Here is a 22,830-nt window from a genome sequence, read left to right as displayed (position 1 = left end):
CAAAGAAAAACAAAACATCAGTGAGAATAAGGTGTTTTATTTATATCAAGTATATAGGAGACAAGTAATTTCAAACATACACAAACTCTTATTAGTGGTTTGGAAAAGGGAATATTCTATGTCTTTTTATGGGACTAGAATAACCTTGTTGAAAATGTAAAGCTATAAAAGTGGAGATAGGATAAATCTCACTCATGATCACTGAAAAAAAATAATGTGATAACACATCCCAGCACTGAAAAAAATTGATATGACTATGAAATTCTGATTGGCTTAACATCATGAATTTTGTTAGCATGACATAATATTAATAATTTAACAATAAGTTAACATGATCATCTTAAAACATATTTGAAAAGAAGAACGACTTAATATTAGCAAGATATACACCCACTCACATTAAATGTCTCCAGTAATTTACAGACACATAGTTCAATGTTAATATGAGAGTATTAGCTAGCTTGCAGTTCAAGATTCTCCCCAAAGGGGAAAAGAAATAGTTTAATCTGGAGCCAAATATGGTGACCATGGTCTGGGAGCATAGCTGTAGGTTACTTCAAATTTCATGATCCAATGAGGCACTAGTTTCAAAAGTTTTTCTATAGTTCAGAATGAAGAAAGCCATAAACCGAGATGAGATACTTTCCAAACACATTGGTGGAAACATCAAAGTAGGGAAATTTCTGCTATAGGCCTCAAATGCTGTCTGAAGATCTTCTCAGCCCTTGGGATGATAGACCCTCTTGGTCTGTATAAGCACATTTCAAAGGGTTTTCCTAATGGTCCTGAGGATGTAAGGTCACACAATTGCATTTTTATGCCCTGGAAATGGTTGAAAAAATACGCACACTTGTAACTCCTATATTGGGGATTATGAGTTGGAGGCCAATCCGGGTTACATAGCCACACTCTTTGTCAAAGAAAAAAAAAGAACATCCTAACCCAAAAATAAAACAAAATCACTTTGAAACAAACCTGAGCATTCCCTAGAATAGGGAATCTTACAAATAGCTGATCTTACATTTTGGAAAAGTAAGAAGTGTTATCAGAATTCATTGTTAAGAAGTAACATGTTTTAGATAGAATGACATAGTGTCTTAATAGATCATTGCATCATTGTGACTGGTCCTTCCTCCATCTGTTGATACAGGAGACTTAACTCACAGACGGATACCTGAAGTGACTTGTACGGAAGAATGGGAGAAGCATTCTAGCAAAATATCAGACTCTTCAACAGGATGCAGGTAGTGTGTGAAAGAAACTTTTACCTTTGTTTTCTAATCAGTGGGTTTGCTCCAGGTCAACCATTCATTTAGATTCCTGAAGCAATGATATTGGCCTAACAGATTTAAACATCCTGTTGGTTTCTAACCACTTGTCTGCAGTGATGTATAAAATATGCAGATGAGGACATAATTGCACATGCCTTCAGAACACATAGTTTTTCCCACTTCAACAGAACATTACATTTATGCTAAGCAACTGGAGGTACAGCCCTTACTTTCTTTGACATTCTTTTATGTATTTGCTAAGGTGACTGCATGCCATACAAGTGGGGTATATGGGGTAAAATAACTGCTGGGGTCCCCACGTTGTGTGACTTCATGGTTTGAACAGAAAGGCCAAAAAAAAGTCTACTGCCATGTAAAGAGAGTGAGGATGGTAAGATGGAGAGAACGACACCATCCCCCATCCTTCCTGGAACAAATCTCTCCAAACCTAGTGGCCTAAGTGATTTTTAGCCCTGAAGGTGAGAAAGTCTAGCACATCGTTTGGGTTAAACATTGGATGTTGACAGTGCTCTGGTACTTCCTGAAGACTTTCCCTTTCCTCATCATTCCCGGTCTCTTGACCCTAGCCGAGCTTGCAGCCTTCTCCTCCTCAAAGCCGGAAGCCCCAGGCTGTGAGTCCCACTTGCATGGCCTTGGTCCACCTCCTTCCGCCTCATCCCTTGATAGTCGAGAGCCCTTGAGCTCTCCAGGGTAATCTCACCTCACAGTCCTTAACTAATATGGTTGCCGAGTTCCTGTGGGTCTCAGGAAGGTGCGTGTTCAATCAGCAGGTGTTAGGACACAGATACCTGGAGGGTGCTAGGAAGGAAGGTGACCATTTGGCATCATTTCCCATTTCGGTGGTGATATACTGCTTGTACAAATAAAGCCTGTCTGAAGGTCAGAGAATGGAGCTTGCCACTAGCTAACCATAGAGGTCTGAAGGTCTGTACAGGCAGACAGGACAGAGATGGCTGGGCAGAGAGAGGATATAAGTGGGCAGAAACTGAGAGGCTAAGGAGGTAAGGTATGGGTGTGGCTTGCTCCTTCTCTCTGATCTCTCAGCATTTTCCTCCAGATTTTTATTACTTAGATCAATTAAGAACTCCTTTTCCACACTTCCTCTGGCCATCTTGCCACAGCTTAGCCTCTGTCTCACTTACTGTCCATGGTGTGGGATAGCTTACACTGTTATTTAGTTCATATCTGCACAGAGGGTCTTCAACGAACCACGTGTCTTAATTTGTCCTGTCTGTCTAGCTTCATACTGTCTCTCATTTTTTCATAGAGCTTCTGTCTTCTGTCCCGGTCTCCTGAGGGTGAGGAGAGTCTCCTTTGGGTGGGCCAATTTTGCTTCTGTGTGCCACCCAGAAACTAGCCAAGTGCCCACCACACAGCATGGACAAATCAATGCAATTTTGCCTGACGTTCTGAGCTCTTCAGTAGGCGGGACCACAACAAAGTAGTTTATGAAGATGAGCTGGAACTCAGCACTAGAGATGCGCTTTGAAAGCGTGTGCCTGAGAATCACGTGTGTAAAATATCACATCACCTTTCTGCCTTTTAAAAATCTGGGCACACATACGTTCTGTAGCCAGTAGCTTCTTGGAGTGAGCTCCAAGTATGAGAGGGGTGAGCGTTTCTTCTTCTACTGTGTTGGTCCTGGCCTCTGCTGTCTAGTGGACACAAGCTGAGCCTGTATAAAGTGTAGTGAGAAATACCACTGTGGTTGTGGAAAGGCAAGGTTCAGCTGTCCCAAGACAACAGTAGTAGTTATAGTTCCAGTTTGTAGTAGTTGTCTGCCTGCTTATACAAGCCAAGGCTTGCTGGAAGTTTTATGAGGAATTAGTTTATATTAAAGACTAAAATATATGTTTTACCTTGTAAGTTTTGAAAATTATACTACGTGCCCCTGTGTCTCTTCGGATAGTTTCAGTCGATAAAAATACATTTAGTAATAAAAAGAGATTATGTTACTCTAGTGGCCAGATTTAAACTGACACTAGCTGATGATGGACTCACATGTACTATCAGGCGTCTTTTCATAAATAGCCCTATTATTCAATATTTTTGAGAACAGAGATTGATAATAATCATGACAAAAGTAAGTACTACCATTTTGCTACCACTTACAGAATACTTACTGTGTGTCAATCATTAAATCCTACATATACACAAGCCTATGTACACATGTAGATATGTACACACACACACACATATGTATTCTAGTTAACCTTTTCACCCCATGAAGTTATGGAGCATTTATTGTTTCGCCTGCCCATCAAGAGCATCCTCTTCCCCCAAAGCTCACTTTAGGAAATTCTTCCTTTTTGCTCTGGGGATATAGCCCACTTATGGCCTCTTGGTATCTTGGCTGTTAAGATATGAACATATCATTGTGACAAAATGCTTGAAAAGAAGCAATTTCCAGCAAGAAGGGTTTGTTGGGTTTATAGTTTGAGAAGATGCAGTCCAACATGACAGAGAAGGCATGAGAGATTGTGTGGCAAGTTGGTCACACTATGTTTGCTGTTAGGAAGCAAAGATTGTCCGGGAGGGGAATCTGGGTTCAGCTCTCCACTCCAGTGAGGCTTCATCTCCTAAAGGTTGCACAACCTCCAATACAGCGTGGTCAGGTGGGAATCGTGGTCAAATGTATGAACACCCGGGGGACATTTCCTATTCAAATCACAGCTGAAGCCTTCACCCAGCTAGCGGGAAAGGAAAGCAAGGAAATGAGTTATTAAATGTATTAAAATATTTGGCTGCATTTGGATTACATTTTGGACATAGGGAATTGTTTTTCTTTTTAGAGTGTACTAAACCAAGGACTTCTAACTTGTTTTGCTCAAAGAATATCTCGATTGTGAGCTCATCTGTGTGTCAAACTAAACTCTGCAATAGCCTGTTCACAGCAGGGCAATGACATCTTCTAACCCACGCCCCTTGCTCTTCATCGTGCCCAGACAGTTTTACTCTATAACAGTAGGGACGGTGACATGACCTGAATTTCTATTCTGAACTGAATAATCTGTGGGGATCACTCTTTTTGGTGAGAGGAGTGTTAAATCAGAGGCACTCTGAAGAAATTGGCATGCACTGGTATTGTTGAACCTTTCTGAGCGGTTGCGTTGGGCCTCACATTTTGTTGGTTGGGGGTTCCATTTCTTCATCTTGGGCTTAAGTTACTTAGCAATGACCAACTTAGCTATGCGCCCACCATATTGTTTTGCATGTTTGACTAGAACATTGACAGATTAATAGGAAGCGTAAATAGCAACAACTGCAGGGGCCCAGTGCCGGGCAGCAGGATCAACTGCGCCGGACCTGGTTCTGTTTGCTCAGAGGAAGCCAAAGGAAAAGCCTGCTGGGAGGAGGTGACTCAGGTCATGGACGTTTGTTTCTCATCTCTATAGAAAACAATTGTCCTCTCAATGGATGATGGCTTTTTCTGAGTCTACATGATTCCACTGACAAGGAGGAGACATTTTCCATTCCAGGTTGCTGGCTAAATCCCACGCAGATGAAAAGGCCACACAAAATTCAAATGTACTAAATTCCTCAGAGAATCCTTCGACTCAGGTTGAAGGAGAGAAACTTGAGAAAGTTTATCTCGAGGATCTCTAAACCTTCACCTAGTCACTGTCTACTCCTAATATTTGATGTTCAGAATTTTATGAAGTTGCAGAATGACCCAGCTGCCTTCCCTCCCATCCGTGAAGGTAGAGCCCTGGACACGGAGCTCTGTTGAATTCGTAAGCTCTGGTTTAGGGGAAATCTGTTTCGACTATAATTTTTTCTCTGGATTTCAGTGGATGAGATGTCTGGAAACAAGGAGAATGATCTCCTGTGGGTAAACTGAACTTGAGGTCCTGGCTTCAATTAAAGGCACAACTGGACTTGTGAGTGACAGTCCTTGAGCATGGGTGATTTCACATTTCAGCACTGACAAATTCCTGTACAGTACATCTTATTTCTAATAAAAGACCCCAAAGCTTCCACACAGAGTTCCAGTAGTCATTCCTGATCTATCTGTCCCTGCTCTTGTGTGCACATGAATCTGTGTGCATAGAAACATAAATCTGTCTGTCTCTACCGGTCAGTCTCCTTGAGATGGCAGCAGGAAGGGGATGGGGGGACATCTGCGACCTTTCCTTTTGGCTGCCATTCTGCTTTGTTGTGTCTGAACAGATACCGTTTTCTTACACCTGTTTTACCTCTGCCTCTTTTTCTCTCTCCACTGTTTGACTCACTGTTTTCTTCCTCCTCCTGTTAGTGCCCAAGTATAAGGGGCTGCATAGCAGCATTGTTTGTAGTGGTGTTGGATAACTTTCTAACTACTATAAGTTTCTCAAACTGAAAAACCACTGAGAATTGTGTTTCCTCACCTGTGAAGTAGCGTCACAGCATTTGGGCCAACACGTACCGTGTGGGGCAGCAATTTAGGGGAGGTGTATAGACTGTGGTTTTCTTCTGCCCATAATGTCTGGGCTGATGGATTGATTCAAAGTTTCATTTGAAACTATCACTCAGTGCATCCACCAACACAGCCTTTTTATTTGGTGCGGATTTCTTTGCAGTTTGATGGTGTCAAGGTAGCGGTCTCTGTCAGGTGGTGACTGGCGACTCCAAGCATAGGAGGAATCCCCATTGTCTCTAGTCACTTAGCACAGCCTCGGAGCCCATCACTTTAAACTCTGTCGTCTAGGAGATCAGAAGCCCACTGGGACTCATGGGAAGGGAGAAAAGATCTTTCCATTCATTGTGAAGAATTCGGCGGTGCTCTACAATTCCAATCGGGCTGAGAGAGAAGAAACTGGAATGTGCTGGGGAGGAAATGCCTGAGGAGGATCTCTTTCGGACACCTCTATCAGCAGGACACTGACCCCAGAAGTAACCTGATGGTGATCTTAGGTAACCTTCTGAGGTACAGCTTCACACCAAACCGAGCTTCCCAATGCCACTTATTCTGAAACAAGTTTACATTTCATGTTCTTCCCCTCCAAAAGGAAAGATCACAGAACTCCTGGGTGATAGGAGCATCCTACAGAGGACATAAGGAGGCTTTGAAGCATCACTGAGGCAAAACGGTTACCAAATGCCATTACAACTCTCCCAACTTTCTATCTTGTAGCGAATTTTAATCCTGAAAAGCTCTAAAACCCTGGAGTGAATGAGAAATAGAAGACTCAGGCTTGGTTCCTCACTGAAGAGAAGCCCAGGCAGATCATTTTCCCCTTGGCCTATTACATTCTCTTTGAGGTCACATGTTTTCTAATGACCCATTTTACAGCTATGCAAAAGGGTCAAATACATGAATTTTATGAGCAAACCAAGCTATTTATAATGCATTTTGGAGTCATAAATGAAAGCCAGTTACTTTAGCCATGTAATTGTGCTTGCTAAGTGGCCACAGATTAAACTTTCCATGCTGGTGGAAGTGTATGATAAGTATGAAGCTTTCCCCGCTGCTGTTGAACACACTGGTCACCAGGATCTTCCGAGCAGCCATTTGGCTTGACTTTGCATGTTAGACGGATGAACATCTGCATCTGTTGATACCCCTTCCAGAATCCAGCTTGCACACATTAGTACACCATGAGGTCAAGAGTTCTGTCCAAGGACCTTTTCTGCAGTGCTATTTATAGTTATCCAGTAGTGGAGTCACCTGCGCTTTCCAATGACTGAGCCATTGCTCCAGCCCATCTTTCCATTTTTTAAAACTCTAATGTGTATTATGTCTGTTGTTGTTGTGGTCAGGAAAGAAAAGGAATGGTATGTGTGGTTGTCTTATATGACATTTGTTCCTTGTCAGCACTTTGCCCAAAGGGGGGCTCCGTGGGTTACGCCTTCCCATGACCCACTCTCCTAAACAGCAGTGGCTGCTGTCCTGCAGTCCCCTCTGCAAGCCCCAGCACCATTGCACTTTGTCCAAAGGGGGGCTCCGTGGGTTACGCCTTCCCATGATCCACTCTCCTAAACAGCAGTGGCTGCTGTCCTGCAGTCCCCTCTGCAAGCCCCAGCACCATTGCACTTTGTCCAAAGGGGGGCTCCGTGGGTTACGCCTTCCCATGACCCACTCTCCTAAACAGCAGTGGCTGCTGTCCTGCAGTCCCCTCTGCAAGCCCCAGCACCATTGCACTTTGTCCAAAGGGGGTCTCCGTGGGTTACGCCTTCCCATGACCCACTCTCCTAAACAGCAGTGGCTGCTGTCCTGCAGTCCCCTCTGCAAGCCCCAGCACCATTGCACTTTGTCCAAAGGGGGGCTCCGTGGGTTACGCCTTCCCATGATCCACTCTCCTAAACAGCAGTGGCTGCTGTCCTGCAGTCCCCTCTGGAAGCCCCAGCACCATTGTCCTGATTCCCATGCTGAGGACTAGCTTTACCATTGGGGAGAATGGATGGGTGGGCTGAGAAGGGCAAAGGCAGCCAGGTCTGATCCTAGGTTGGCGGTGGGAGTCTGCAGCCACAAGAAAGCCCCAGGCCTCCATGTGGTCTCCTGCTTAAAGACTTCAAGTTCACAGGCTTGAGTAAACTGCCTTGCTTTCCAGGAACATTAATGAATTAGCAGGAAAATGCTGTCATTCCTAGCACAAACACTTTCAAAGGGTTACTTACTTCAGTAGATTTTGGTCTCAACTCAAGATTTACCTGTTAGCTTTACAAAAAGCATAAACTGAATTTGGAATCCCAGGGTAATTTGCCCTTAGGGCTTGCTGGCCAGCATGGTCTGCCCAAATCAGCGAGTTCCACATTCAGTGAGAGAACCTCCACGTGTTCTCTCCCTCCTCATAGGGAGCAACCCTCCCACCTCATAGGGTTGGTCCTGTATCCAAACCTGTCCTTTGTTATCTTGAAAGGCAATCAGGGTTGTGTGGGTCAAAGTGGGAGAGCATTCCAATGCCGTTCCCACCTCTTGAACCCGAAGAATGGAAGAGATTGCCCTTCAGTTAAGAGTAACATAAATGTGGATTTAAAATGGGGAGAACTTTTGCCTTTAAATCTCCAGAGAAGGACTGTAGGCTACAAATTGTAGGTAATTTGCATTATGAAGTATACTCATTCAATTAGCATCTTATGGATTTAATAAGCACATGACTTAATGCTTGCAAATCTGGACAATAAATAGCTTTTGGGGATGAAAATGGTACAGCTGGCTCCTCTGAAAATACTAGCATTTTGTATCATTTGTTTACTGTATCTAATTATTGAAGGACGCCTCAACAAAACCAGGAAGTAATGAACTTTATTAGTCATGATATTCAGTACAAATATTTAATACACCAAATTGTTGTATTAAGATTCTGTCTCCTAATTCAATCATAGTCACTAAGGTACTTTCTAAGGCACGTGCTATGAAACTTGACCTCTTTTGTCTTTGTTAAACTTGGTGTTGGTGTAGATTATTTATATTTTTGAAGCAGATGCACCTGCATAGAAGTCAGTCAGTGTCGCCAAGAGAAAGCAAAAGAATCTAACTTTCTTGGAGTCGTTTCTAATGTGTAGATGATATCAGAGTTAGGTGGGCGCTTTCAGGGGGAGTTCCAGATTCTTGTGTCTCAGAAGATGGAATTGCACAGGGAACCCCTGTTAGCAGCAGGGGTGCTTGCACAGCAGGGGCTTTGCAGACATACATGCGGTGGTGCTACATCATCATGTGTTTCCTTGGCATCTCAGGTCCTATTCAGAGCTGTGCATTTTAACATTATAATGAGCCCTGGCTTACCCCTGGCACTCTGGAGCACCTCTGAGGGTGAACCAGTGGTTCCCTGCTCCAGACAGTCCTAGTTGGCCTCAGCAGGTGCAGCGGGTTCCCTTTTCTTTGCCAACTGTCTTTTCCGTATGCTAAAGATAGGACCTTCTGGGTCTCACTTGCATTAGTCTTCGGCGTCACACATAGCAGAGTGCCCAAGGTGAGGGCTAAATATTTACACACAGAAAAAGAAAAATTTCTGCCAACCCCAAAGCTTCAGTATATTGACTTTTAGTGGTATGCTAGGCAGTTCCTAACTAGGAAATCTTGATCTCAGCACACATGAAGTTCTGTGTGTCTAAAAAGCAAATAAATATCCTGGCAGGGGACACCATGAGCTCACTAAGGCTGGGTCTTCAAATCTCCTAGTCTAGTTCTCTCCCACGAGGAGCATGTGCCCGAGGGTCCAGAGGCAGCAGACAGAGTTGGGGAGATGTAGAGGAGAATCCCTGTGCGTAGTGCGCTTTGTGGGACAAAGAGTGAACCCCAAAGAGCCCCTGAAAGTGCCAAAGAGGAAGCAGGGTCCCGTATGGAAAAGCAAAACCTGTTGTCTCAGCCCCAAAATATGGATGAGGGATGTTTCAATGGGTCCAGCAACTTAATTGTTTGTTGTGTTGAGTATCTCTACATGTGAACATGTTTGTGAAGGGACACATGCACATGTGTGTCTACACGTGGAGGTTCTCTCACTGAACGTGGAACTCGCTGATTTGGGCAGACCATGCTGGCCAGCAAGCCCCAGGCATCTGTCTATTTCTACCTCCCCGGTGCTGGGATACCACCACACCTTTAACAAATGTATTTATTTGTTATTTGGGTGTCAGTAATTTGAACTCCTCATAGTTCCATGCTTACACAGCAAACACTTTACCACCTCACCATCTCCCCATCCCTGCAGCTCAGGTGTTAATAAACCCATTACTCGTCCATTGCTATCTGATGCATAGTGGTCAAACTCAGCCAATGAAATTACTCCCTTATAGTTCTGAGGGGCTGGCAGCTGTGGGCCAGTACCACCGGCATCTGTAAGCCAGTTGAGTATAAAGTGTCATCTTCCAGGCTTGGGGTTCTGCACAGGGTGGCCTGTTTGTTTCAGTGTAAAAGAGAGGGAGAGGGAGGCCTTCTAAAGTAATGTAGTCCTGAAAGTTAAGCATCATTACCTTTGCAGGGTTCATTCGGCAGAAGTGAGGCGCTACTTGTAGCTTATAGTCAAGGGGAGGAAACACGAGTGCCCTGCTGTATGCGGGTACTAGAAGGGGCTCCTCAGGAAGATCTCAGAGGGCCAAGCCCTCAGGACTCACTCCTGTCTGCTAAAAAGCTTTCTGTTTGTCACATACATCCCAGGTGGCCTGGAATTTACTATGTAGCTAAGGTTGGACTTGAACTCCTGATCTTGCTGCGTTTGGCCCCCTACTCTACAGGTAGACTTTCACTGGTGAGTGAAGCATTGATTCTAAGATTTCTCCCGCATTACATAGCTAGGAAACCAACAGTGTCCTTACAGGTCTACACGCAGCAGTCTTGTGTGTTTCCTAAAGGCAGCATCCCAGAGAGGCTGCCTCACTATCCAGTTAGTTTTTAAATAAAAAAATTTAAAACTGATTTATTTTTATTTATATATGTGAGTGTATATCACACAGAGACACATACATAGACACACACACAGATACATACAGGCACAGACACACTCAAAGATACACACATAGACACAGGCACGCATGCGCACGCACACACACACACACACAGAGTGTAGGAATTGAACCCAGGGCCTTAGCACGTTAGGCAAGAACTCTGTCACTGAGCTATACCTGTTGCCATCATACATTTACTTTTGAATCTGAAGACAACCCTGGGAGGACAGAAGGCTAGATAGGTCTACAAGCAGCTTTCTATTTGTGGAAATGAAAAGGCTGAATGTGTAATACAGAGGACTGCATGTGGGTGAAGTCATTCATCTCAGATTTCAGTTTTATGTAGCGGGGAAGCAAAGCTCAGGCAAGTTGGATCACTTGCCTGGGATCACACAGACAGTAGATGCAGAGTTGAGGCAAGCCTTTACGTTCTTAGAAACCTACGTCAGAACTCTTCCTGCCACACCCCAGCAGCTCCAGTCCCACGAGCATAAGTGCAGACACCAGGGATAGTCTAACATTGGTGTCCACACATCTGTGAGTGTTAGGGAAATATTTTGCAATGCAAAGTGTGTCTGAAAGGGCGTCCCTGCAGATTTCTCCAATCAGGAATCCATTGTTCAACTTCTTCGAGGCACTAACATTTCCTGGCTCTCATCTGCAAGCCCATGGTATTGCTTATCCTCTGAAGTGGACGGTGTAATGCAGGAGTGTGCTGTCAGGATAGGGAAGGTTGTATTCCAGAAAAGGAAGTAGTGATGCAGCCTGAGGAGAAAAGGGACCCGGCTTCTTTGCCAAGCAAAGTGCTTAGATAGCTTGCAGTTTTGCCTTCTCTTTTGCATTCTCTTCAAGTGACTGTTTGAAATGACATATTTATGTATTGTAAGAGTCCAAAATAAAATCTCACCATAATTCAGGCAACACAGCACAGAACTTTGTTCTCATAAAACATTGTGTCACTTCTTTGGAGATGAGTAGTAGGCAGTGTTTAAAACAGTTTGTGGCGTCACAAAACCCACAGGAGCGAAGAACAGAATTAATGGCATTAAGGTGACCTGCAACAAATCCTCAGTAGACTGTAGATCATATGTAGGAAATTCCCAATGGTCTGAGAAAGTGACTCCCTAACATGCCTCTGCCCGGCTCCTCCCTGATGCTAGGCATGCAGTCTTGTTAGAATCCCGAGCCAAGTTCCAGTGCGCTTGCATCCAGAGGCACTCGTCTCAAGGTTTCGCAGGATGTGACATACACATTTATGCTCACATACACATATTTCAGGATTGCTGTACAGATGGGTCTTTTTAGTCTGTTTATAAATAGGTTGTTTATAACTTGAAATACATTTTTTTGTAGAAAATGTCTGCCTGAAAGTATTTACCAAACGGCCAAAGCTGAGCTGTTAAGCAGTTAAATTGTGCCTATAGATTCTAAAGACAACTTCAGAAATTGTGAGTGTGTGCATGTGCATACAAGCTCACATATGATACCAGTGCATGTGAATGCTCAAAGACAAAACGGGGTGAGTATTTTTGTTCATCAGGAGCTACACACCTTGTTTGTTGAACAGTGTCTCTCACTAGTCTTGAGCTTACTAACTAGTAGGCTATCTGACCAGCAGGCCCTGGGGCTCCATTGCTTCTGTCTGTCTCTGTAGCAATGGGATTACATCAGTTGCTGTCACATCTGTCTTTTCTTCAATGTGAGCTCTGACTTCAAGTCCTTGGGCGTGCAAGACAGGCACTTAACCACCTGAGCTGTCCCCAACCTCTAGGAACCGTTTAAAGCCATGGTTGTCCCTTGTGTTTGGCAGAGGTCCACCTCCTGTGCAAGGATTTAGAGTTATCCTGAGACTCCAGCCCTCAGCCCTCAGCTGTGCACCCTTAGCAGAGAACGTGTGGCAAGGGCCCCGGCAGAGCAAAGTCATTAGACATTCCTGAGGGAACATGGCCTCATCATGCTCGCAAGAAGGACATTTCTGGAGCTTCCAGCCCCGTTTTCTCCAGCTGCGAGGACAAATGTGAAGTAAAGCAGACAGTTCGGAACGAAATACTTTGTTACAGGAAGTCAGTCTCTGCACTGACAAGGGCTTTACCCACAGCAACCCAAGGGCTATTCTTGGTCAGTGTGGCGGGCACACTGGGTGGCCTTTGGTGCCAGAGGCAGAAGGTCCTTGAGGAGTACAGCATTGGAAGCTCCTTTCTCTCCCTCATTCTCTCATCTCTTTCTCTCCTCATTTTCTTCTATGGGTGGCTCCTAAGGCAAACTGCTCATTTTATCCATTTTTTTCTTTTTTGCTTCTCAGAGGATTTGAACTTTCCTAGAAGTCACTGTCCTTTTCTAATCTTTCAGTGTGTAAGTAAATATAAAAGGGGACTCTTGTTCTCAAATGTGAAAGTGACCTGCTGAAGCTCTCTGGGTAGATGAGCGCTGTGACAGTGACTGGTGGCTAGTATAGAGCCTCCTGGGTAAGACAGGACTGCACAGAACCCTTTGACCCATCCAAGAACCCGGAAGTCAGCTTTGTAAGAGCCATTAGAGAAGAGAACGTGAAAAAAGGTGTGTGTGCATGCGTGTATGTGTTGTGCACATGTGTGAGCACACATATGGTGTATGTGCATTGTGTGTGTGTGTGTGTGGTGGACATGTGTGAGCACACATATGGTGTGTGTGGTGCACATGTGTGAGCACACATACGGTGTGTGTATGTGCATGTGGTGTGTGTGCACACGTGTGAGCACACATATGGGGTGTGTGTGCACGCATGTGTGGTGCACATGTGTAAGCACACATATGGGGGGTGTGCATGTGTGTGTGGTGTACATGTGTGAGCACATATATGGGTGTGTGGTGCTCATGTGTGAGCACACATATGGAGTGTGTGTGCGTGTGTGTGCGCATGTGCACATGTGTGAGCACACATATGGGGTGTGTGTGCACACGTGTGAGCACACATATGGGGTGGAGACCAGTGTTGGTTGTCTTCTTCATTCACTCTCTCCCTTATTCTTCCAGCCAGGGCCTTTCACTGAGCGTGGAGCTCACTGCTTCAGCAGTGCTAGCTGGCTAGTGAGCCCCAGGCTCCTCCTGTCTCTGTGTTCTCAGCGCATGCCAATCACGCCTGGCCTTTTACGTGAGTGCTAGGATCCAAACTCGTTCTCGTGCATGGCAAGCCCTTCACTAATGGAGACATCTTCCTGGCCTGAGAACTTGCTTTTAAAAACTGAGATTCCTGGCAGAGATGAAAGAGCAAGAAATAAAGACTATAAGGAAGGCTTGTTAACCTTGGCGCCTTCAGTACTAAATGAAAATTCATCTCAGGCAGATGATTTGATTCCAAAGGAGCGAGGCTTAGAGAGGGAGCAACGCACGACCTCACACATCCATTAGGAGGCAGAGCCTGTGGTAACCGTTTAGTCTTCCCACACCCCACAGACCCTATTTTACTACATGCCTTTTTTGGAAAAAGTTTTACAGTGGTGAATTCTTCAAAAGTTCTGTCTGTTTTTTTTCTTTCCTTAAGAAAGTTTGAGACAAGCCAGTTTCTGAGGGTGCAGAGAGGGCAAGGCTCCTCCATGGGTCTTCGGAGTCTCCACCTTCATGTGGAATGTCTCATAATTAAAAAGCAGACTCTCTACAGACACCGAGCCTTTTCAGTGAGACCCGGACTCCAGAAGTGGTTATTATGCATGCATGTGCTGCGCGAATGAGATTTCTGTCTTGACTTTAATGGCCCTGTCTAGATATGTGATTAAGCTTTTGTCCTTTGTCTCAAGATGACTGGTCAATGGAGCTGTGTGGTTTTCATCTTATCTGAAGTTCAGTTGGAGAAGAGGCAGCAAGCAGAGCCTCCTGCTTTTCTGTCTCTTGTTCAGTTATTGTGACCGCTATTTCAATATTTTCAGGTCTTGTTAAACAGTTGGAGTGATAGGAAAGTATGTTATGAGAGGTTTTTTGAGTGCAAGTTCTGATTTAAAAGCACATGACACAAAGAGGCACAAAGAGTGAATTTTTACTTGTGTCTTAATCGCCATTCCCAAAGGACAGAGCTACAAATGTGCAGCCTGTGGGAAGTGGAGGAAAACACAATTTAATATGAAATTGTAGGTCCCTATCTGTGCTCATCTGTTACTATGACAACTGATTCAACTGCTGGAAAGACCAAAGTATTTAGGCAACATAACTAGATGTATTTGACAGTATGGGAGCTAAATATGTTTTTAAAACAGACACATGCAGATTCTATTCAGCGAGGCATCGTTGTGACAAACGGAGGTTTTGCACAAAAGAATATAGTTTAGAATCAACAATCTCAGCCAGGAGAGCAGGCGCCTGAGGCTGTAGCTCCTCACTGCTGTGGGGAAGACTTATAACACAGGACTTACAGCATCCCTCCCGAATGAATACCAGGTTCATCTTTCCTCATCTTCAAAACACCAAGTAAGGGGCGGGTTGAGGTTGAGGATACCAGCATGGAAAAGGGAAAAGCGTGGTTCCTAATAGAAGCACAAGTACCTGCCAGGCACTTATTTTTATCAACCACATTAAAAATTACTTTCTCCCCTCCTTTGGGTAACAACTTGAGAATTTGCTCTTATCTGCATGCTCATTTGGAACTACAAACTTCTAGATTTCTTTCCTTATTATCAGGTGCTGTAGATAGAAAATAAAAGGCAAATAAATAAAAGCAAGTTTCCACAGTCTTTGCTTATTTTGTGTATGCACATGTGTTCACGTGTGTGCACATGCATGCATGTTCATGTGTGTGCACCTGTGTGAGCAAGCGTGTGGAGGCTGGGGGACAGCCTCAGGTGTCACAGAGACAGGATTTCTCATTAGCCTGGAGTTCACCATTATATTAGACCAGCTAGCCGTTGAGTACCAACGATGTGCCTGTGTAAGCTTTCCCAGAGATGAGATTACAAGCCCAGATCAGCATAACCAGTATTTTAAAACATGGATTCTGGGTCTTGAACTCCTCCTGCTTGCAAGGAAGATGCTTCACGGACTAAGCCATCCTCACTGCCCCCAGCACGGTTTCCTTGTTTTAAAAGAAATATGGCTCAAGCCCATGAACACAGGAGTCCTTTATCATATACCAAGGATTTGAGGAGAGTCAGCAGGAGAGAGAGGAGACATTAGACTGAGGTTCCTTCCCTCTGTGGCATGTGCAGACTCTTTAGGCTTCTAGGAAATACATTTTCAGAATAGTGGTTGGGTCAAATATTTTTATCCTTCTCATGAAATTTTCAAAGCAAATTCAATTATTTTATAAAACGAAGGAAAGAAAACAAATCACTGAACAGAGGGCTTTCTTAGCTTGTTAGTTAATTTGGTAATGTGTAAGAAATGCCCTTAAATCTTCCCCTTAATTTTCAGGGGAAAAAAGACAGATTCGGATGGAATTGGGCAACTGTCCCATTTCTTAGGTTTGGTGATACACCTCACTTTTTAAGTAATTACTGGTTTTCATGGAAATATAGACTGTACTCTGTGAGCAGGCAGACATTCAAGGCACGGCTCATGTTCATTTCTCTTATATTTTGCTTCTAGTTCTTTCCTTGTGGGTGTTACAGGATATTCACACAACAAAAATGCAGACACTAAGTTAAATTCCCTCTCCCCACTCTCTCGTAGCGAACAAAACATTTTGTAAAACTATGGATTTTTGAATTTAAATATTAGTGTTCTACATCACCCATAGAAAGATTCTTATACTGACTTTGGCTTTTGACAAGGTTTTGGAATCCTATCTAATGTAGAAAATGTCCCAGAAATTTTAGAAGTCTTTATGAGCTATGAGGTTCTGTTCTAGAGACACCGAGTGTCACCAACATTAAGGAAGCAAGTGATGGACAAGTGGGGGACAGGGCTGTGGTGGTCCTGTCCTCCCCACCTTCCTGTGTGTCGCTGTAAACGTTAACAGTAGAGTGTGTGGGCAGTGCACCAGCCGAGACCAGCAGGAGCTGTGTGGAACAGCCCGGGGCCACTCCTTTCCTATTCCTACTGTGGATGAACTTAGCTCAGAGAGCACCGTTTTCCCTGGGTGGAAACCCATGGCATAGTGTTCTTTAGAGGTCTCCACTGCGGTGAGGTGTGGAGAATTCACAGCACTAGACCTACACTAGAGAAGTTTCCCAGACCTGAGAGGACCAGATAGCCATGAATCCCAGGTTTCTATGGTCCTCACCTCTGATGTGTGAATAACAAAGTCACCTCTGTTAGCTTGTGTGTTTCCCTTCACACGGGTGGGGCAATGGTGTGCAGTGAAGGTGCTTCCACAGGAAGCTTACCGGCCTTAGTAGCGGAAGCTTATCTTAGAAAATGTGGAAAAAGAATACCATGGTTCAACAAGATGGCTCAGTGTGTACAGGTGTTTGCCACCAAGCTTGACAACCTGAGTTTGATCCCTGGGACCTCCATGGTAGGAGGGAACTACCTTGTTCTTCTGATCTCCTTTGGATGCACACACACACACACACACACACACACACACACACACACACACACACACACCAAACAACCAAATAAATAAATGTCAAAAGAAGATTTAAAAGGGAATATTCTGCAAGTGGATTTTTGTTCAGTAGAAAACAAGTAGATGTTTCAAAGGTTCTCTTGATTTCACAGTTACTATATCCTTGAAAGGTCAGCAATTAAAAACAAAGCACAAACGAAATTAGCAATGAAAAAGAGGTTGTAACTGTACATGTATACATCAGAATGACTATGAGAAGACAAAACAAATTTATGTTAGTAACAATTAAAATGAAAATATTATGGGGAACAGAACATGTAAAGGCCATTGCACAAATAAAACTTTACATAAATATTCTATAAAATTCTAACAAAATCCAGAAAATCTTATGGTTGTGAGCTACATTAGATAACACTGTGATAAATACTTTAAAAGGAAATGAGACTATTTGAATTTGGCATAGTCTTACAGAAAACTTATACTGTCGATTCAAAGAATAGATTATTCTAATCTTAAGCAAACTTCTCCACAAACTTTGGAATGCTTCTTGTATCACATTGACTCTGAAAACTCTACATTTAGCTCCTCACTGCTCCCTAAATGTATGCTATTTGTAATATGACTTGATAGCTTGTCACCAAAGATGTGGGATCTATTTTCTTAATCTTTGCATTAGGATCGGTTTCATCAGTTACTATAGTGATTATAAAAGGAAGTGGAAGGGATAGCCTTGGAAATGGTGATGTGCTAGTTGTCACCAGGTCCTTGAGAGGGTTTCCATACTCCTGGGCTCCTGACCCAATATGTGTGCACACCTGGGTTGGCTTGTTGAATGTGAAAACATGTAACCCAGTCATTCCTGTCATTTCATCCCGTAGCCAACCAACTGTGAGGCAGATAAATAAGGACATCCCAGATGACTCCCAGTATTCAGCACTCAGATCTACCAGAAAAGGCCAACCACATCTAGTCTAAGTCTCATGAATTCCCAGCTGATCCTTGGACTCATAAAGATTCATGTTTATTGTCTGAAATCATTAAGCTTCAAGACAGGTGGCATTCTAGGAATACAAAAGCCTGAAGATGTCATGTGACTTTTCCACCTAGGCTTCAGAGGCTGGGGAAATGGTGAGCCAACTGTGGCAAAGCCACTGTTATTGGAGGGTGGCTATTTAGACACTTGGATTTGGTGACATGGGTTCTCAGACAGAATGATGGCAATGTCAGATGGCTGTCCCAAACTATGGAAGAGATGATCTGACAAGATAAAGAAGTGTTGAAGAAAGGACTGTTTGGTCTCTAGAGGGCATATAGAGAGCAGAATTGCTAGCCTGGAAATAAAATGTATTCTAGCCTTTTTGTTTGGCCAAAGTTTCTTAAATGTAAATGAACTTGGAGGTGTGAATAAACTCCAAGTTGAGTCTTTCAGTCTGTCTATATGAGAGACTTTAAGTGGTGCCACATAGACTGGTTAACCACAAAAAAAGAGCACCCTTAAGGTCATTGTCCCAAAGTAGAGTCACACACCCAAAGGATGTGTTGGTTTGGAAGAAGTCTTAGAAACAGTAGTGGACTCTCTCTCTCTCTCTCCTCTCTCTCTCTCTCTGTGTGTGTGTAAGTTTTGTTTTGACAAATGCATTTGAGTGGAGTTGGGTACATGACATAAGCTCTTGAGTGGGTTGTACAAATCAGCTCCATCAGTCTTACATAAAATAAACTGATGGGTAAATTTCAAAATGACTCCAGCCCCCTAACTTTCTAGTAGATGGGGCAAGATTTCAGTGTCCATTATCAACTACTCCTCCCTGCCCTCAAAGACACTTTAGCTACTGATGATAGAGTATGTACCCCAGAAAGTAAAGATGGGAACCAGGGCAGAACCAGTGGACCAGAGCAGGTAATTTCCAAGAACAGCATTTTGGGTGGCTGCTCCTGGAATAATGTTGAAACCTAATCAAGGCTGTCTCCCTTATGGCAGGGGACTGGGTTTCCTGGCAACATCCCTTGGTGAGGTTTCAGTTGCTGTAAATCACCTCTAGGAGTGCACAGAGATCACTGATAAACCTCCCTATCCTAAATTATGAGTTCATATGACCTTTATATTGAAATGAGTCAAGAAAGGCACAAGCGATAAAAATTGCAGTGCATTTTAAATTAGTACAAGAATTTGATCCAAAGTATTAGCAAACTGACTTGAGAACTCTGAGTTTACTCCGACAATGCAATGGTGGTTACGGCTGGAATGTCAGGTCGTGTACACTGATTTCAAAGCGAAAGGATAATGCAGATGTGGAGCATTAAAGAACAATCTCATACACAGCACAAGTGCAAACTTCTAGACACAAACCTACTGAGCCAAACACATCATGCTAAATGTATTTCAGGGAAGTGAGGGAAACCTAGCCTGAGAAAGCTAACCAACTCACCGAGTGAAAAGACTGAGCTAGAAATGCAGGGGATATGCTTCCAGGTAGCCATGGCGGACTGCAAGCTGCCCCTTGGGCACTAGGAAGTGCTAGAGTAAGAAAAGAGCAGACTCTTCAAGGCAGAAGGAGAGGAAGAGTCTCAACTCCAGAAGGGCAATCTGGAAGAAAAAGATAAAACAAAAAGGCAGGTGACAAAGAGAAGAGAGATGAACACAGCTTCTGCTCCCATGCTCTTGTTGCAAGGAAGCAGATGCCCCGTCCAGAGAATCCCATTTGTCACTCAGTGTGATTCAGGGGCCAGCTCTCGGGTGCCATCTTGAGAGAGTAAAACTGATAGCTAGGGAAATGGCTCAGTGGGTGGCAAAGTCCTTGCTAAGCAAGGGCGAGGGCCTCAGATGGATCCCGGGAACCCATGTAAAACCAGGCATGGCACCGTGTGTCTGCTGCCCGGGCATTCCGTGGTGAGCTGGGAGACAAGGCCGGGGGAACCTGGAGTCTTGAAGGCCAGCTAGCCTGGCTCGTGCAGTGGAGAACACTGAAGGCCCTTGTCTAGAGTGGGAGGTGAGGTTGTCTTTTGACTTTCACGTGTGGACATCCCCAGGATGACAAAATCCCAAAGCCATACAATGATAAACGAGGACTGACATCCAAACTCCAAGCTGTCCTGGGTCTTGTGTTGGGTGACACAGGAATAGCTTGTGACAGGAACAAGCGTCTACTTGCCCCAGATAGGAAACTGATAGTCCAAGTGCAACTTGGTGAACCGATGGATTCTCTTGGGGTTACTTACAGGAATATGGGTGAAGGGTTTCTTACTGAGCTGAAAGGACACAAAGTTGTGCCACCAAAGGCTGGGTGGGTGACAGCCCCTGAAAGCTGGCGTTCACCGCATTACCCTCAGGTAGTTCAAAAGGCTGGAAGGTGTCCTTTCCAGGAGGCTCGGTTGGTTTGAGCCTTTGCTGACAGCTTGACTGGTTTCCTCCGGCGGTTCAGATGACTTCTGTTTCTCCCAGGCTGCTTGTCTTGCCCGAGAGTAACTCTCAGTAGGCCTCACTACTTGCAGTGCTTGGGTAGAGAGGGGCCTAGTAGATCTGCTTAGCTTCAGGGACTTCCGGAAGCTGTTTACTTCCCGAGCTTAAGGGGCTTCCCTGCAGGATGGAAACTTCACTTCCCTGTGGAACATTCTGCATCTTAATGAACGTCCCTTGAAGACGGAAGGTCCTAAATCACAGGAGATGCTGCACAAAAGCCTGAGATTGGGGAACAACAGCAGGCCAGGGAGCCTCAATTTGGCCTGCCACAGTCCCAGGGTGGGGGAGGCCCAGAGAGCAGCAGCTGTGAGGAGCAGGGGGACCAGCTGAAGGTCGAGGGGGCTGGCACGGGTGGTATACGGGACAGACAGCCTCAGCCTTGGTGGCCAGGAGCAGATCTGAAAACAACACTAAGTGCTGAGGCCTATGGGAAGAAAAAAATCCAAACAAACTCAGAGCCACCTATCAGCTATTCACAGACGCTGAACCTGAGAAGCATGTGCCTCCAGGGTGCTTTTGATACAGTCACACTTTCCATTAGGTGATGAGTACCACGCAGTCTTGAACGGAAGAGGACAGGACTACTGCCTGTCCTGACCTCACTACTGTGCTTGGAGGTGTCCCCTCCCACCCAGGAGAACCATCTAGGGAGGTGGGAGAGCCTCCCCTACCCACAGGCTGCAATGCTAAGTGTGGCCAGCAGAGGTCGCTGGCATGCAAAGGAGGAAAGCTACCAAGGTGGAGGGAGGCAAGGGGGAGACAGCTCTGGGTGACTTGAGAACATTGTCCCACTCAGAATATCATAAACCATAGGAAGACAAAGAGCCCACAAGGTCAGCTGAACGTCCCAGCCTCCAAGCAGGTAACTGCAATCTCCCACTTGGCTGCTCTCTGCCCCTTTGCAACCCTTGTTACCCACAGCCAATTTTTACTGGAGTTTCAGCAGGATTTCTTTATTATTTTAAAAACCATATTTCACTTATCACTCCCTATTGTGTATCCATCTAATTTTGTTTGCAATTTTAAAATTATTGGGCAATGTTTTTCCTTTTTCTTAGAGTTCTTTTTTTTTATGTCCCTGAGAAGTAGTATTTTGACTTTACTGATTTAAGAATTTCCTTATGCTTTTTTCTTATATTTATTCAATTTTAAAAGCCTTTTCACCATCAGGGAGTCTTCCCCTTTTTCTGTTTTTTTCAATTAATCTAAATGAAGTTTAATTTCATAGCACATTCTACAGTAGTTTGGCCACTTTCAGGTTTTGTGGTCATTGATATATGAGAGAGCTACAATTAATTTTAAGTGTATTTCTATATCTTGCATGTGGTAAGGTTCTTGATGCAAGAACAGTTTCTTTTCTCCAATGTAGTTAAAAGTAAGGAAGATACAAAAAAATTCAGCAAGGAAATAAAAAGCTTAGAAAACAAAAACAAAAATAAATAGCAATGATGAAAATGAAAAGTTCAGTTATTCAAAAAATCCCCATGAAGTGGACAGCATCACCACAGACAGGGCCGGAAAAGGAGGGGGCAGTGGACAGCATCACCATAGAGCTGAAGAAAGGGTAATGAAGACAGATACTTAACTCCAGTATTTAAATACCAAGCCAGCACTTATTATCACAGTTTTAAAAATAAAGAATTGATTTCAGAGAAAATTATAGTTCATTGAAGAATATCAAAATGTGAAACACGTGTAAGTCATGAAGAGTCGTGGCTGACAGGAGGTTAGCAGGCTGTGGTCATAAGTTGTCTGCTTTGCTAGTATTATCTTAATTATTATTTAAGATTAGTGATGAAACTATGGGCTAATCTACCAATAATGATAGGATGACTGGTTGCCTCACAGGACAAAGAAAGTTGACCCTTATCTCATACCATAGACTTAAATTCCAAATTACCTCACACCAAAAGACTTAAATATAAAACAGGACTCTGAGGAGAACAGTCAGGGCTTGTGAGATGGCCAATAAAGTTCCTGGGATACCAACCCTGGTGACTTGGGTTTGGTCCCCAGGCCTAAAGAGAGGCAGCACTTGAGGAATAAGTTCTGCTTATTTACTCACTGAAACAAAAACCAACCAAATAAAAGCCAACAGGGCTCCAAGTGTGGGAGGACACAGGAAGAAAGACTCTGGGAAGAGCTGGTACCCAGCATGCATCTCAGTAAGATGGCGGGTGAAGGACCTGTGGAAACTCGTTACCTAACAGCTTATCCCAGGAGTGCCCAATGAGGATATGTGG

General features: G+C 44.1%; 1 protein-coding gene across 2 annotated transcripts in view; it reads left to right on the top strand.

Annotated features, from left to right (window-relative positions):
• The window catches only part of CUNH12orf42 (chromosome unknown C12orf42 homolog), a 144,930-nt gene that overhangs the window by 7,932 nt on the left and 114,168 nt on the right, over positions 1 to 22,830 (top strand). For both annotated transcript variants that reach the window (XM_040755133.1, XM_040755134.1), the window contains exon 2: positions 1,151 to 1,244. In XM_040755133.1, the coding sequence (XP_040611067.1) occupies positions 1,239 to 1,244 (6 nt within the window). In that variant the 5' untranslated portion in view covers positions 1,151 to 1,238. The remainder of the gene's footprint in view (positions 1 to 1,150; positions 1,245 to 22,830) is intronic.

This window comes from Mesocricetus auratus, unplaced genomic scaffold, assembly GCF_017639785.1.
Source record: "Mesocricetus auratus isolate SY011 unplaced genomic scaffold, BCM_Maur_2.0 Super-Scaffold_100011, whole genome shotgun sequence".
Taxonomy (NCBI): Eukaryota; Metazoa; Chordata; class Mammalia; order Rodentia; family Cricetidae; genus Mesocricetus; species Mesocricetus auratus.
This window is presented reverse-complemented; position numbering and strand designations above follow the sequence as displayed.